Genomic DNA, 15,980 nt, shown 5'->3' with positions numbered 1-15,980 from the left:
CCCCTCTCAATACCAAAAGATTGCTGAATTCTGGTAGTCATGGCCACACAGGTAGAAACTGCACTCTCCAAAGCCAAGAATACAGCATCCATGGGATGACATCCCGGGCTCTGTACTACATGAACTACAAAATGAACTGGCACCTCACCCAAGTGTTATGTTTAATCATAGCCTCACCTCAGGCTTTATGCTGACTGAGTGGCACAGAGTGATTGTTATCCCGCTCCACAAAAGGGGAGCCATCACAGGCCCCAGGAATTACCGCCCCCATTAGCCCTACGAGCCTGGTCTGCAAGGCCATTGAATGAATCATGGAATTTACAAACAAAGACATTGGTAATCTCCAAACTCCACCCAGTTTGGGTTTGTAAAAGGCGGATCAAGTCTCCTAAACCTGATACTTATGAGTCACCAAAGCCATAGGCGAGGGTAAGGTGGTTCACACAGCCTATCTAGATCTTGCCAAGGCTTTTGACACCATCCCCCACTGTGGAATTATAGATAAATTCACTAAACTTAGGTATAAATCCCTAGGTCACAAGATGGGTTACCAACTGGCTCACTGACAGAACCCAGACTGTGAAAGTAGCAGACTCCAAATCCAGCTTCAGACCAGTGACAAGTGGAGTACCACAAGGTTCAGTCCTGGGTCCTCTCCTGTTTGGTATCTATTTCTCTGAAGTACAGACTAACACAGATTATCTTTAGCTAACAAAGTTTGCAGATTACTGCAAGCTCAGAGCAATAATCAAACTCCTACAGATGTGGGCATCCTACAAAAAGGCCTCCCAGAGAGATGCCTTACGTCAAAGCCATTGCCTCAAGCTCAATGCCAAAGGTGCACTGTCATCCCCTTTGGTAAAAACTCTGTACCCATGAACCAACACATAGGCAGTAGTAAACTTAACAATGAAAGTGTGATAGTCTCTCCTTTGATAATCACATCACCACAGTGGTCAGTGCCACAGTGGTCAGGAAATCCTTCTAAGTGGCACACCTCATCACAAAAGGGTTTCTCATCCAGGGAAGAAGGAAAAAAAATAAACTCAGACCCATTATAGGAGACCACCACCCCTTTTATGTACCTTGACCGCAGAAATGCTTCACAACGAGGATCACCGGCCTCAAACATATGCCCTATGCAGACACTCAAAAATCTCCAACTTTACTCCGTTGCATATTACCTACTCGGAGACTATCTCTGCCCAATATATAAAGCTATGTCAAACCCAGAGCTGTTGGACATGCTCCACTTAAAGAAATCCCAAATCCCAATCCCTCCGAGCCGCACACCTAAACCTTGTCACCACAATAAACAGAACATGCTGTAGGGATAGATTCCTGTCGCAGAGACTTCCCATACTCTGGAACAAACTACCTATCTATAGCAAACAAAGCTCCTCATTAGCACTCAAGAAAAATCTTGACGATTGGATGGGAAATAGGAAATTCACCCCGGGGATCACTTCTGTCGCTTTGCTCGACAGCGGTGCAGGAAAATAAATTTTCTTGGGTGGCGAAAGCCAGGGTTCCTTCTTAGCTAGATTTATACAGGCCCTAGAGCCAATAGCCTAGTACCTCCCTATGAACATATGATTATGGAGGCAAGATGTTCAGAGCTATTGATGGGGGACATTTGCAACCAGCTATCCAACAAGAACAGCTCCGAGTGACCAAATCTGACATGAGGAGTCATACTGCCTCTGAAAGTGCTATGACACCATGTGAAGGCATGCACTGATGTATGAAGATCACATCTTCAGAAGGCCATACAGTGGAGATAATGCAGAGTAACAAAGCAAGAGCAGGACTCAATGCAAAATAAAAATCTGACCATGTGTACTGTAGGAGGACATTTAAATTCTTATTAAAAGATGTGGCTACAAGCCTTTGTTCTCCAGTTACAGCACTGCATTCAAATCTTAGAATAATCAGCTTTAAGGTACATACATAATACAATTTTCTGGATGCAGCCTGGTGCCTTTCCTTGCCTACAATTACTGAAAGCTGACAGAACAGTGCCCAGTCTACTTCCCTGTAACACATCCTGCTGCATTACATTTACTTTACTTCTTTCTTCATATAGTCACTAAAAGCCAGAGTTAAGTAAACAGCAACTTGTTACTTTTTAGTTTTTGATTTATTTCTTTTATTTGCCTTTGGTTTTGACAAACTGAAGGTATATACATACACACACTATATTTAAACTTGTCTTAGCTGTACATGAATATCCTGTTAGGGAACATTTGTTTTAGAATAGGGCATTAAAGTTTAGCCCACAGCTATCAAGAGTCCTGGATATTAGAGACTCGCTACTTGAAGCGATTAGTCACATATTACTTTACCTTTTGACACCATGGAACTGAAATTCTCCCCTTAATACAGACCTGTTCTAGATCAGTCTTATTTGCATTCAAGTCACTACATCTGAAAGAACCTGCACCATTCTGTCAGGCTGTAGACAACTTGGTGCAAGTGTGCTTCCATACACCTGAACCCCATTTAGCCCACCAAGCACTACTTGGCAGACACCGTTCATCCTAGAGTAAGGAGATAAGTCTAAAACATGGCATATTCTTACATTCTGGGTGAAGGCAGTCACATGTATTTCAAGACTAGTTGTACAAACACACAACAGTAGTCCAATTGCATGCAAGGAGTTCTGATGCAGTGGATTTAAGCTTTCCCAAGTATGGAGTCTGGTACCTCACTTTTTCTGGGTTATATTAAATGCCTTGCAAAATAACACCCCTGTAAAAGGGCCGTTTTTGTTAGAGAACAGATGCTCAGCGTACAAGTTTGACACCATTATAGTACTGCTGTTTATACACCGTAGTTTGATCACAAAAGCAGTCACCATTATAGTACTGCTGTTTATACACCGTAGTTTGATCACAAAAGCAGTCAACGTAATACTTCAGAGCAGACAGCTTGTATTAGGATTACACACATTCATAATGTGTCCGATATCAGTAGTTAATCTAGTGTTTTCCCATTTTTCAGTTGGTCTAGCACACGAAATGGATTGCTACAAAACCCACATCAGCAGAGCATAAGAGCTATGTCACTCAGGTTACACAGCATTTCTCAAAAATTTTCCAGAACATTAAGCTATCTGATCCTGCAGCCTTTAAGTTGTCAGTATACATTATTTAATTCATAATAAAATAAAAGGGATAGTCCTGTACATTTTAGAGCAAGTTATATACATTTATATATTTGTACATTCATGCACAAGACCAGATGGCAAAGAGTTCTCATTGGTTTACCTGCATAATTACTCTACAAAGCTGTAAGTATTATATGTTAGAAAAAAAAAAAAACTGAGCAATTCTGACTGACCAGGGAAGTTACAAATCAGAGACCAACTATAGGATTATTAGCTTGCCAAGAAAAACTTCACTTGGCCACTAAACTATAAACTATCCTAAGAATCTAGACACAATGGGTGTAGTCCTTTTCTGGATTCAAAAGATGCAAGGTACACAGCAATATGCAGACAGAATATATTCTTCCTTTCATCACCACAAAGATTTTTGAGATTCTTCACACCTACCTGGTGCAAGTTTTAGAAAGCACACCAGATAATTAATCCTGTAAAACTTGATGCATTTGCTCAGTTGATGTAATATACCAGGTTCTCTTCAACCCATTAACAAATTGGATAACCCAAATAAAGCAAAGTAGTGAAGGCCATGACTTTCCACCTAGACTTTGTACAGCTTAACGCCACATATTACCACCAAAATGTAAGTGGCACAAATCGCATTTCAAAAGAAATGGGCGCTTGTTTCAATATAAAAATATGGGACAGAAAAGTTTTACTTGGTTGAAGTTTACCCTTTTCAATCAAAAAAAAAAAAAAAAATTATATATATATATATATATATATATATATATATATATATATATATATTTTTTTTTATTTTAATCAGGGTACTAACAAGTGGTAGTACAGGCCTTGTAGACCAGTAGTTTAAGCTCAAATTTAAATTCACTTTAATGCAAAGGTAAGCACAGCAGTCAGCACAAAGTAATTTAGCAGTAAATTGGAAAATGAGCAATACTGGACAGCACCATCTATACAAAAATAAAAATCAGTGAAGAGAAAGGACAAATACCTTTTTAAAATGTGAAAATACATTTATTATTGACAGGTTTGTGAGGCACAATGCCAACAAACAGAAAATGTACTATTCAGTTCCCAGAAAGCGGAACCTGACCTATTAAATGCACAGAATATGCAAATATTTAATGTAACTATATGATCAAGCACATAGGGACTTGAGTTGTCTATATGAAAAGTCTACAAACATTTACAATTCAAAAATGATTGCTTTCACAATGTGCAAGTCAGTTCACAGCAAACTAAAGCCTAACAGAAATGAACACTTCCATGGAAACAAAAACTAGTCTAACACTAACCAGCACAGTGAAACATTTGACAGCCATGAACCAGCTCAATAGCTGCATACCACAAAATGCAAGCTTAGTCATCTGTTATGACCCAAAGACACAACAAATGCCAAGAGTAGGGATTACTGCCACATATCCCACTACCATCTGATCATCAGCATTAATGAATCAGCTAAAGTGCACAAGTTTTTCCTTCATGTTCAAAGATATGAAAACTTCTCTCAAACTTCTTTTGATCGGACTGAAGAACAGCAAGTCATCCACGCCTTCTTACGTCATTTCAAATACAATCTTTAGGACCTTACTCGTCAAAATGAAGGGTAGAGCAAAGCAACTACCAATACTGACTATGTTCGCTCTGCATATTTGATAATCTAAAATACTGATTTTTACATTTCAGCTTTCAAACAAAACTATTTCCATCTTCAGACAAAGTAAACACTAAATTAATTGTCCAGTTCAGCTTAACCAGAAACTCGTTAATCTTATTCTGCTGATGCTCTTTGTCTTTACAGATCAAGCTTGACTGATAGCTTGAGTATTTTTCCCGTTTCCCATGACGGAGACACGCCTTTATGATCAAGAAACACAATTCAGCCACATTTAGCAAAATACAAATAACAGATGCTGCTATCATAAAAATGGTGAACACAGTCTTCTCAGTAGGCCTGGAAATGAAACAATCTACAACGTTGGGGCAAGGCCATGCATCACATTTTACCAAGCGGGTCATTTGAAACCCATTATAGATGTAATAAAATGCGTACATAAAAGCACCTTCAAACAACAGTCTAAAGAATATGCTAGTAACGTAAGTCCACCACAAAGCCCCCTCAATACGCATCTTCTGCATCTTGATTTGCTGTAAGTTTTTCTCGGCGATCTCTCCATCCTGTTGCAGGATCAACCTCTTCTCCTCATGCCTTCTGTAGGCAACATGCATGGCCACCAGCAGGGCAGGGGTAGAAACAAAGATCAGCTGCAAACACCAGAGCCTGATGTGGGAGACAGGGAAATAATGGTCATAGCATACATTTTTACAACCAGGCTGCTGAGTGTTGCACACAAAGCCCGATTGTTCATCTCCCCACACACTTTCTGCAGCTACCACCAGAATCATAACTCGAAATATAAAAATTACAGACAGCCATACTTTCCCAATGCTAGTCGAATGCTTGTTCACGCCACCCAAAAATGTTTGAAGATAACCCCAGTTCATCTTCTCCTCTTAAATCAGACACCTAATGGGAGGAAAAAAAAAAGTCAGCTATTGTAAGCTACCACCACACAGCAGCATCATTAAAAACAGAACCTGAACACAGAACCTCAGAATGGAGTAAATGCAATGCAGGTATCTACATTAATAACCTCAGGGGCAAATTCATAACCACCATGCACATTGGGCTGAATGGGTAGGTGGTCAGATGGTGACTTCATAATGAATGGTTTCATGTTACCATACTGCTTTTGCCAGATGCCAAGCTTGGTACAAAAATGTACTGAAAAAGCAAAGTGATGATGTGCCATTAATACATGTAACAGGTGTAATATGCAGTTCAGGAAAAACTGTTCATATCACATACCTGGACCTGGCTAACATGTTTGATACAATACCACACTATTGAACTGGACACAAACCCCTGCATAACTAGCTGGACTGCTAGCAGACTCACAGACAGGACCCAATAGTCAGGATAAGAGAGTTCACCTCCTGCAAGAGTGGCATTAGCAGGGTACTGCAGGGCTCTAAGCTAGGACTCATTTGGTCTTTACCTCTGAAAAATAGATGCCAATGTCAAGACCTTTAGATGACCAGGTTTGCAGATGACTGCAAAATGGAAACCATTATAGATCCCCCTCCATGACACATACGAGAAGGTCTAACAGACAAAAACTGGTGGCAAATTCAGATTAAAACTCAGTGCTAGGACGTGAGGGTTAGGGCGGGTTAGGCGAGTTAGGGAGCGGGTCAGGTAAGTGTGCGATTGTGTGGACGTGAGGGTTAGGGCAGGGTAAGTGAGTTAGGGCGTGGGAGAGGCGACTGTGCGATAGTGACGGACCTTAGGGTTTGGGTTAAGGCAAGTGGTGTATGTATAGTTTAGTGTACGGTTAGGTGTATATGTGTGGATTGCTGTTTGTTTGATGTGCTTGTGTTGTGTGTATGTGTTTTGGAATAGCAATTTTTTTCCCTAGGAAAAAATTCACTGTTCTGTAGGTTCAATGTTTTAAATTTTCGATTAATAGGATTCAATATTAGAACAATCAAAATTTTGAAAGTTCGGTGTTCTAATATAGACCTATTCCCAAGACAGGATTCAGCAAGACTGTTGGGCATTTAGTTGGTTTTGAAATTAAATAAAGTCTTCCTTAAATAGGCTATGCTGGCCAGAATGAGACAGTAAATACATAGAAAAAGATCAAATTATGAAGAGATGCAGTATGTTTTGGACTTTTTTCCCCACCAGGAAAGAAGCACAATTCATGGGCCACACAACTCTTCAACCAGAATCAAGCTGTTCATGTTGTCTATGTATCCTAGCAAGTCAAACTAAAACCCTAACTTAAACAGGGCCACTGCAAAACTGTACCACATTAAAAAACACTGTATAACATGCATAAAAACATTTTAACATTAAAGGAAAGACATAGGTTGGAACAATCCCTTCTCAGCTGCTATACTGCCACACGCAGACCATTCTTAGAATGGCCATCATCCAAACCAAGTGGGAGCTTTACTTGTACAATGCATCAGTTTCATATATGCCTTGCATATCTGAGGACTGTCATGTCCCTCAAGCCATCCATATCGTACAATGGATCAGTTTCATATATGCCTTGCATTAAGTGAATTTAAGTAAATCTTTATCTGCCAATATAGCATTTAAATTGATCTGTGTTGCATTGAATACTATCGAGCTGGACGTTGTGGCTCTGTTTTTTTTCAAGTAGTTCCCTACGCACCCTCCCCGTTTTTGTTTTGGTGGCTTTGAAACTGTCCGCCCCTCTTGTAAATTTGCATTTGGATACTCCTCCTGGGCCCATCTCATTTGCTCACAAAAAAAAAAAAAAAATTGCATTTTTTTCATCTGCTTTGTGTTTCTTCCTACTTTATTACTTTTGCATCACCTTAAAAATACTCAATTGTATTTTATTACTGCTTGGTTAACTATCATTCTAAGCCTTTTGATTTAAGCACTTGGGCTTCAGACCAGTTGTTTTACATTAAGGTTTGTTTGTGGTCTGCACTGTTGTGGCAGGACAGGTAGCTTACATCGTTGGGAACTGCTGATTGATGGCTTAGTATCAGTTATTCTAAACATGTATTGGTTCTGGTTTAAGCACTTGGGCTTCAGGCCAGTTATTTTACATTAAGAAGGTTTGTGATGTGCACTCTTGTGGGAGGAGAGGCTGGACTCTGCCCTTCTGAGCTGGGAATTTCTGGCTAAAGGCTTATAGTACTAATTGAGATTTTTTAAAATTTGTTTGAAAGCCTTTTCTAGTTGCTTGTAGTCATCTAAAGCTGTTTTTTTAAGTGTTATTTTTTTTTTACTGTTTTTGCCTTTTTTCAAAAATTTTTTTTCCTCGTTTCCCACCTTTCTAAGCTAGTATAGTCCAGTTTTCAGACTAGTGCTGAATTCAGGGCTGTGGTACAATTTTCTGAGTTGCTCTGTGTTTCTCTGTTCATCTGGGAGAGGAAGCTTTGAGCAGCCATCTGTCCCTGGAGGAGTGGTTCCAGTCCAGAAGTTAGTAGTTTATAGGCCATTTTGGGCCAATTCTCTCATTTCCCTGCTGTAAAACACATTTGCACGGTTTTGCACATCTGGGCAGTGCCAGTTAGCCAAGGCTAATTTTATCCCAGCTCCAGAGTCTCCTCTTCAGTTTTTCCCTTGAAAGTTAAGTCTAACTCTCAACCCAAGCACTTAAAAGCATCCTACAGTCCAGCACTTGCACAGACCTAATAGCAAGCACTAATATACCCAGACACTTGATTGCCCAGCAGGGCAAGGCTCATTATTCACCCCTCACCAACCAAGAGACTAAGCAGCTCACCCTACTATTCAGGCATGACCAAAGGGCAATTTCAGGTATACTCTCCAGTCCAGCTGGTGAACCTGGATATCCTGAGGCAATGTTACAACTTCTTAATGTACACAGACAACTCTCTCCTCCTACCACAAAACATTAACATATGTGAGAGATGCAATTATATAGCTAAATTGGAGGCCAAGCTCTCTCCGCCCAAGACAAACAGGCAGTCATGAGAAGGGCTAACATTTGCACCACACCTCCAGCCTCACAAAGACATACTAAACCAGCACTGGCAAAAAATACACAAAATCATAATCCGAGGTTCTAAATAAAAACCTGCAAAAGCATCACAGACCTCCAAAGCAGACACTTAAAAAACCTGCACCTCCCGTCACAAACCAGATAAAATCAAAATCAGTGTGCTGCACAATCACAGCCCTACCCAACACACTAGTAATAGGCGACTCTATAGCCAGGCACACTGACGTCCCACTCAGTCGGCTGGGCAAGGAGAAGGTTACTGTTAGCTGCCTGTTGGAGCCAGAATCCACCACATAACACAAGCACAAGCACAAATATGACTGTCATTGTTAATGTTGGTGTGAATGACCCAAGATGTACCTCCCTGGACTACATGGAGAGACATGGAAGAGCTCTCTGATCATGTAGCCTATGACCCCGAGTAGCATCCTGCTCTCACCAAGAATGATACCACAGTATAAAGAAAAATTGATCAATTTCAACAATTGGCTAAGCTTTTGGTGTCATTCAAAGGGGATCCAGTGTCTTGTCAGTCTGGGATGACATGCTCGACAAGCCTCATTGCTTTGCAAGAGACTGCTTGCACCTGTCACCCCTAGGCTTTCAAATACTAGCCAAGGCTCTTGCTGCCAAAAAAAAAAAAAAAAAAAAAAAAAAGTTATGCTACTCAACGTCAGTTGTCGTCTCAAAATGCAAGTGCTCGAAGCACTCCTGAGTATGGAGAATGTCATCTGTGCAGTAACTGAAACCTGGTTCAAGGCTGCACAGAGAACCCCAAACTTCACCTTACTTAAGACAGAGTTGGTAAGTTTCACAGCCCCCATGCTAAAGGTAGGTAAGTGGAACCTTTACAAATGCACTGAGCACCTACAAGGATGCATGGATCATGCCATCCCTAGCAAAACCAAGACTCACTCCCCTAAGAGAAGGAAACCAGTCTGGTGGACCGCTGCCATAAGTTATACAATAGAAGGAGGAAACTAATTCAGAAAAAAAGCAAAGACCAAGAAGGAAAGACATCCATGATCAGTATCATTAAGAAACTAAGGTCCCTAATAAAATCCTCCAAGGCTAACTTCGAAAGAATAGCCAAGGATTCGAAAGATAACCACAAAGCCTTCTTTAGCTATGTCAAGAATCTAAGTGGCAACTCGCAGATGTGCTCTGAGTTAGTGCAAAATATATTGCACCCACCGATTTTGCCAATATCCTGGCAGATTCAGTACTTCACCCCCAAAAAGGTCCACAACAATACCGGAAAAGTGTAGTGTTCCGGAAATCACAGACGCACAGGTGAAAACCACCCTTTCAAAAGCAATAAGCAGAGTCAATGGGGCCAGATGGTGTCCCAGGCTGTGTCTTGCATGAACTACAGAACAAACTTATCCCCCACCTAAACACACTGTTCAGCCTCTTCACAGGCTACGTGACCATAGAATAGCACACAGCAACGGTTATTCCATTCCACAAAGGAGGGGCCACAACTGACCCTGGTAACTATTGCCCCATAAGCCTGACTGACTAGCCTGGTCTGAAAGACTATGGAGCACATCATCGTGGAACTCATTAACAAAGACATCTGGAACCTCCAAACACTTGCTGACCCAGTTCGGCTTTAAGGGCAGATCATGCATACTAAACCTGGTTGACTTTGGAGACAGTCACCAAGGCCATAGATGAGGGGAAGGCAGTTCACACAGCCTACCTTGACCTCGCCAAGGCTTTTGACACCCATTTCCCACTCTGGAATTATAGAAAAACTCTCCAACCTGAACATAAATCCCTACGTCACAAGATGGGTTGCCAACTGGCTTACAGACAGAACTCACACGGTAAGAATAGCAGGCTCCAGGTCCAACTCTAAACCAGTCACAAGTGGTGTTCCACAAGGCTTGGTCCTGGGACCCCTACTGTTCAGCATATACTTCTCAGAAGTACAGGCAGACACAGAATGACTATGGCTAACCAAGTTCACAGAGGACTGCAAACTGGGAGCCATAACAATCTCCGGCTGACACGGACATTCTCCAAAAGGGCCTTACAAGTCACGGTCTTAAATTCCAAAAAAATGCATAGTCATCCCATTTGGGAAAAACAAAACACCCATGAATTACCACATAGGTGGCAGCCACCTTAATACAGAAGAGGTAATAAGGGATCTGGGGACCAAGGTAGATAGTAATCTCTCCTTTGACAATCATATTGCCAAAGTAGTTAGGAAATCCTATGTAGCCCATCCAATTACTAAAGGGTTCGCATCTAGAAATAGAGGTGTCATGGTGCCCCTCTACTAGTCACTCATCAGACCCATCACAGTACAATGCCCTATTTGGGATGTACCTCACAAGATACTTCCAACAGCTGGAACGACCACAAAAGTACCTCACCAAGAGGATTACTGACCTCAACATATGTCCTATGCAACCCGACTGGAAAAACTCCAGCTGTACTCAGTCGCATATTGTTTACTCAGAGGTGATCTCTGTCTGACTTACAAGAGCCACTCGCTCTAGTGAGCTAAACCTTGCCACAACAGTAAATAGAAAATGCTGAAGGGATAGATTCCTGTCACAGAGACTTCCTGTGCTTTGGGACAAAATTGCTAACTACATTAGGCAGAGCCCCTCACTAACACTCAAGAGAAACCTTGACGAGTGGATGGGCAACAAAAAACACACCCCCTGGGATCACTTCATTTGCTCTTGACAGAGGCTCAGTTAATCAATGGGGCGGTGAAAGCTGACACTCTGGCTAGGCTTATAAATGTACCCATCTTTGAACCTATATCTGACTGAGGAGGACTGCTGTGTCTCTTAAGACATCCCTATTGTTAAGGCTTTATTCAAAAGGAGGACACAGACACACAAAACAAGGGAAATTACATCCTAGCAGCACTACAGATTTAAACTTTATTCTAGTTAAGCACAAATTTTAATGACATAGTCTAGACCATTTGTAAGGAGCTATTGTCGCTTATCCACACAAAGCCAAGCTAACATGTCTGCAATTTAAATATGGCAAGAAATTACTAAAATGGCATTTATTTTAAATTTGTTTACTGGGAAAGTCCAACTGGACACAAGTCCTTTTTCAGTGGATACCCGGGGAGAAAAGCTCCAAATCAAAACCAACAGTAACACAGTAAGGTACAAGTATACATAAATGACAGTATATATGAGCAACAGCAACACATTAAGGTACAATTATTATTTTCCAATATTTGGAAAAAGCTTAGAGCTTGATCAAACATCAAAGCTCTTGAGGAAAAGTGGGCACAAGTGTCAGGTTTCCTAGGTTTTACAAATCTGTAAAAAAAAAAAAAAAAAGTTTAACATGCGGAAAGTCCACTGTAGTACCCAGCAGAAGCAACAGCCCTTACAATTTAGCATGAGAACAGGTTGATTCATCAGTGAAGTTCGAGAGAAAGTTTTTTTTTTGGGCTAGGTAGGTGAATAATAAGTCGTTAGACAAGTTGCAAAAATTCCATATCTTTCCATCTGTTTAAAGGTACAGAAGCGAGTAATTGTTTATGCATAGTGTTAACTACATTAAGCAGATTTTGCATTCCTGGCAAGGGTCACTTTCCCCTCACAAATATAAAATTATTATGGCTTGAAGGCCAGTGCTCTCAAAGAATGGTTTTATACACAAAACCCTGCCAGCACTTAGTGCTGGCTTAACCTAGGAGTCAATTTACCAGGGGCTACAAGGTACAGTTTATGCACATTATCGGGTACATGAGACTGTTGCTCCTGTGCTCATTTGATTACATTGGACATCAACGATAGTATGTGCACGCTTTTAACAGGTCATGGTCTATGTTAAACGCATTACCATTAACAGGTCATTGTCTTCAGATCTTTTATCAAGTTGCGAACATCCGGCATATCTTCCGAGCCTTACACTTTTAGCCTGTTAATCTATCAAGTGTGGATAGTCAAACTGCATGTTATTAGCAGTTACTGAATTAGCAACCTTCCTAACGTGTTAAGTGATAGCATGGCTTTAAAATACGCAAATGAAAAATCACTGCAAAAGAATACTCTCAGTATCAGCAGTGGTGTGCAAATGCTGTTATTACTGCCTTACATGCTGCATACACATGGTGATAAGAATGCATCGTTAATCGTGAGTAGATGGTCAGCAATCCCATCCACAATTACCTCTGTACCATCATGCACCCACTTCAAAACTTTACTAAAAGCGCAGCTAAAAACATGCAGGCTATGCCCTTGCGACTCCCACTCTAATATCACCCACCCCATCCAACCACTAACTACCTTGATTATAGCAAGCTCAGACGCTCATAAGCCTAGTACTTATTATACAGCAGGAACTTCTTCTTGTAACATTTGTTAATGCCTGTTATGGACTTCGCAGATAAAGATTCTTGTCGTCTACTGATGTACGATGTTATCTGTAAATATGTTTGTAATAATTGCTATGTTAAATTGTTAATCGCTATGTAACTACTGTTTATTTTAACTGTGGAGCTTTTCTCCCCGGGCCTCCGCTGAAAATGGACCTAGTCCTGTCGGACACTCCCGGTCAACAAATGTAAGCAAGTAAATAAATAAATGTCTGCAGCCGTGCTATTTCTTCAAGTTTTACAAACAGTCATTGTCTTTGAGTCGAGTTATGTAGAACAGCCAGATTATTATAAATCACATAAAAGGCTCCGCCGCTGTCTTCCAGGTTCAGGATGTTCATAATTCTATTCCCCTTAGTAGTCCTATTTGAGAATTAGAATTTTGAAATGGCTTCACAAAATGCCTGCGATTTCCCGAGGTCTGGATTCTGCCTCAAAAACAAGACAGAGCCCATGCATAATTTTCTTTCGCAAAATACTTGTCAACAGTTTCCCCCCGCAATAATGAGCCCAGGACTTTGCTTTATACAAGGCTTTTTTTGCAACAAAACGTCCCGGGATGTTCAGATTTCTTGTTCTTTAATAGTGGAATTTGTCCCCATATTTCAGTAAAAATATATTATTCAGCCCCTTGTTCTTTAATAGTGGATTTTGCCCCCACATTTCAGTAAAAATAACCCACTGCCCAATTAAAATGTGCGCCGGCTCCCCTGGCAAATGGAAACGCTGGGAATCAACTTTAGGATTAGCGATAAAAGTATTGTGTAGTACAACAGCAAGACTTAGTTTGGGGGCGGGGCGAAACTTCAAAGTCCAATTTAGGCAACACCCCCAACTCCACCCCCGAAATGCATGCCAGCTGTCAAGTCATTGAAAATAGAATTACAAATTGCATACAAGTAATTACTTATTTTCCAATACTTACTGTGGGACACAGTCACGCCAGCTCGGGCAATAAACAAAAGTACCAAACTTTGATCTCAATAATCACGTTTCATTTTGCTTGAGTTTCTTTTACACAACTTGAGAAAAAGAAAAACAGCTGTTGGAAAACTTACCTCGGAACCTGAGGTCCAAAATTCCCAAATGCACTGATTTCTTTCAGGCTTGTATACAAGTAGATCCGGCGAGTCTTTCTTCAACTGGGGACAGTAAAATTAGCTAGACCTTCAACTCTTATTTCTCAGCACTACTACTAACCTGTAGAAGTGCCGACACCTGCTTATTATTTCCTAGAGTGGAGCATGCGCACTGGTTTACATGGATGTGGGCGTGGATTGTGAAATGTAAACCCCACCCACTTTTTTACATTCTTTTGTGAAATACACTGATTTAACAACTAGTTCGTAGTAAGCAGGCCCCATGTAGGCTTTTGTAGCAAAAACGTTGTTATGAACTTTGCAAATATAGTGTTTACTACAAGTTCTTTGATGATATATAATGTAAAAGTGTTATACATCTGAACGTCTTAGCTCAAGAAATCAGGACGAAGCCTAAAATAATAGCGGACAAAGGCACAACATTGGGACACATTTTAAATATATTTCTTATAAACCTAGTGGCTTGAGTAACAAGATTTGTGTTCGCATGCATCTTTGTGAAGGAGACGAAGTGGGAAACTCAAATGTATATAATTTAGTGACTACAGTACTCAGTGATTTTGGCAGAAAGCCAAAATGTTATGAGAAACAGACTAAAATACGAGGTAAAAATCTGGCCAGTTGATATGTATGGTCCTGAAGAGCTATCTGTTACTATGTTTTAGGGTTACCACCTGCCCCTCTTTGCGAGGGACAGCCCTCTTTGGGCAGTTGTCTCCTGCAAAAAAAAGGCAAATGTCCTAAGATTTTAGGACAAAAATATTTCCCAAGCTTTCTTGGATCTGAAACACGTAAATGTTATATAAACTAGCATAAACAACTCAAATGCTACAAGAATAATATTTTATTTTGGCAAAAAAGTGAAGTTTTGTCCTTCTCACCGGCTGTGGGTATGATTTGTACTGACATATTTCATGATTCTATTAAAAATGTCCCACTTTGGTCATATGGAAATGTGGCGACCCTACTATGTTTGCTAGTGTAATCACTGTTTCTGGTGCATACAATATTGTTTTCATAACTAGGATAAATCTAATCGTTACAAGGCGAAGATAATAACCACAAAAGGGAATGCCTTCTTTTTGATGCCTTTGGCACTCTGCCTCATTACCAGGTACAGGTACTGAAAGATTATGGCACCAGACAGAAATGGGCATCGCACTGACAAATGAGATTACTAGTTAATTGCAATTAAATTTGTTTTTCTGTTCCAGTTATCTTTATAAACCGGTATATCGATAAGTGACATATTTACTACTTAGCTGACAGAAACTTGTCACTTTATTCCACTTAGACAAAATGAATTTGTTTTTACCATTTGGGGCACTTTTTATTTAAAGATTTAATTAACGAGAGGCAGAGACATTCACTATATTAAATACAATACGTACGTTTTGCATGTTCTATATTCATACATTCAGGCATTAGGCTTGTGTCTTTCGATTTGTTTCTGTGTAACAGCGGGTGAAGGCAAGGGTGTAGCCAAGCATACTCTTTGTACTCTACTGAGTACATTTTTTCTGAGTACATACCTCAACCTGTTAATGCAAAAATCTGGACAAAGCTTGCCAAAATGGGGATACAAATAGGGCCATATTTTAAATATTGCTCCTATAAACTTAGCAAGTTGCTGGAGTAACAGGGTTTGTTTTAATATACATTTTCTGAAGGATTTGAAGTCTGAAAATCAAATGTATGTCACTAGTAAGTGACTTCAATCCTGAGATCATTCCAGTGATTTGCCAGGAAAAAAGAGGAACAGGCCAAAAATATGAGCCGAAAATCTGGAGAATCTGCGAAAATCT

The 15,980-nt window shown here is 40.4% G+C and overlaps 1 protein-coding gene across 1 annotated transcript; it reads right to left on the bottom strand.

Annotated features, from left to right (window-relative positions):
- Window positions 1–4,127: 4,127 nt before the first annotated feature.
- GJB2 (gap junction protein beta 2) lies at window positions 4,128–14,283 on the bottom strand. Its single transcript, XM_044073193.1, has 2 exons — window positions 14,134–14,283; window positions 4,128–5,657 (listed from the first exon to the last, which is right to left on the bottom strand). The coding sequence occupies exon 2, from the start codon at window positions 5,633–5,635 to the stop codon at window positions 4,820–4,822; it is 816 nt and encodes a 271-aa protein (XP_043929128.1). The 5' UTR covers window positions 5,636–5,657; window positions 14,134–14,283; the 3' UTR covers window positions 4,128–4,819.
- Between the last annotated feature and the right edge of the window lie 1,697 nt (window positions 14,284–15,980).

The sequence above is a fragment of the Protopterus annectens genome, chromosome 5.part1 (genome assembly GCF_019279795.1).
Source record: "Protopterus annectens isolate FY-2018-M chromosome 5.part1, PAN1.0, whole genome shotgun sequence".
Taxonomy (NCBI): Eukaryota; Metazoa; Chordata; order Ceratodontiformes; family Protopteridae; genus Protopterus; species Protopterus annectens.
This window is presented reverse-complemented; position numbering and strand designations above follow the sequence as displayed.

Coding starts and splice junctions, on each gene's coding strand:
- GJB2 (XM_044073193.1), bottom strand. CDS start 5,635: ATGAACTGGGGTTATCTTCAAACATTTTTGGGTGGCGTGAACAAGCAT.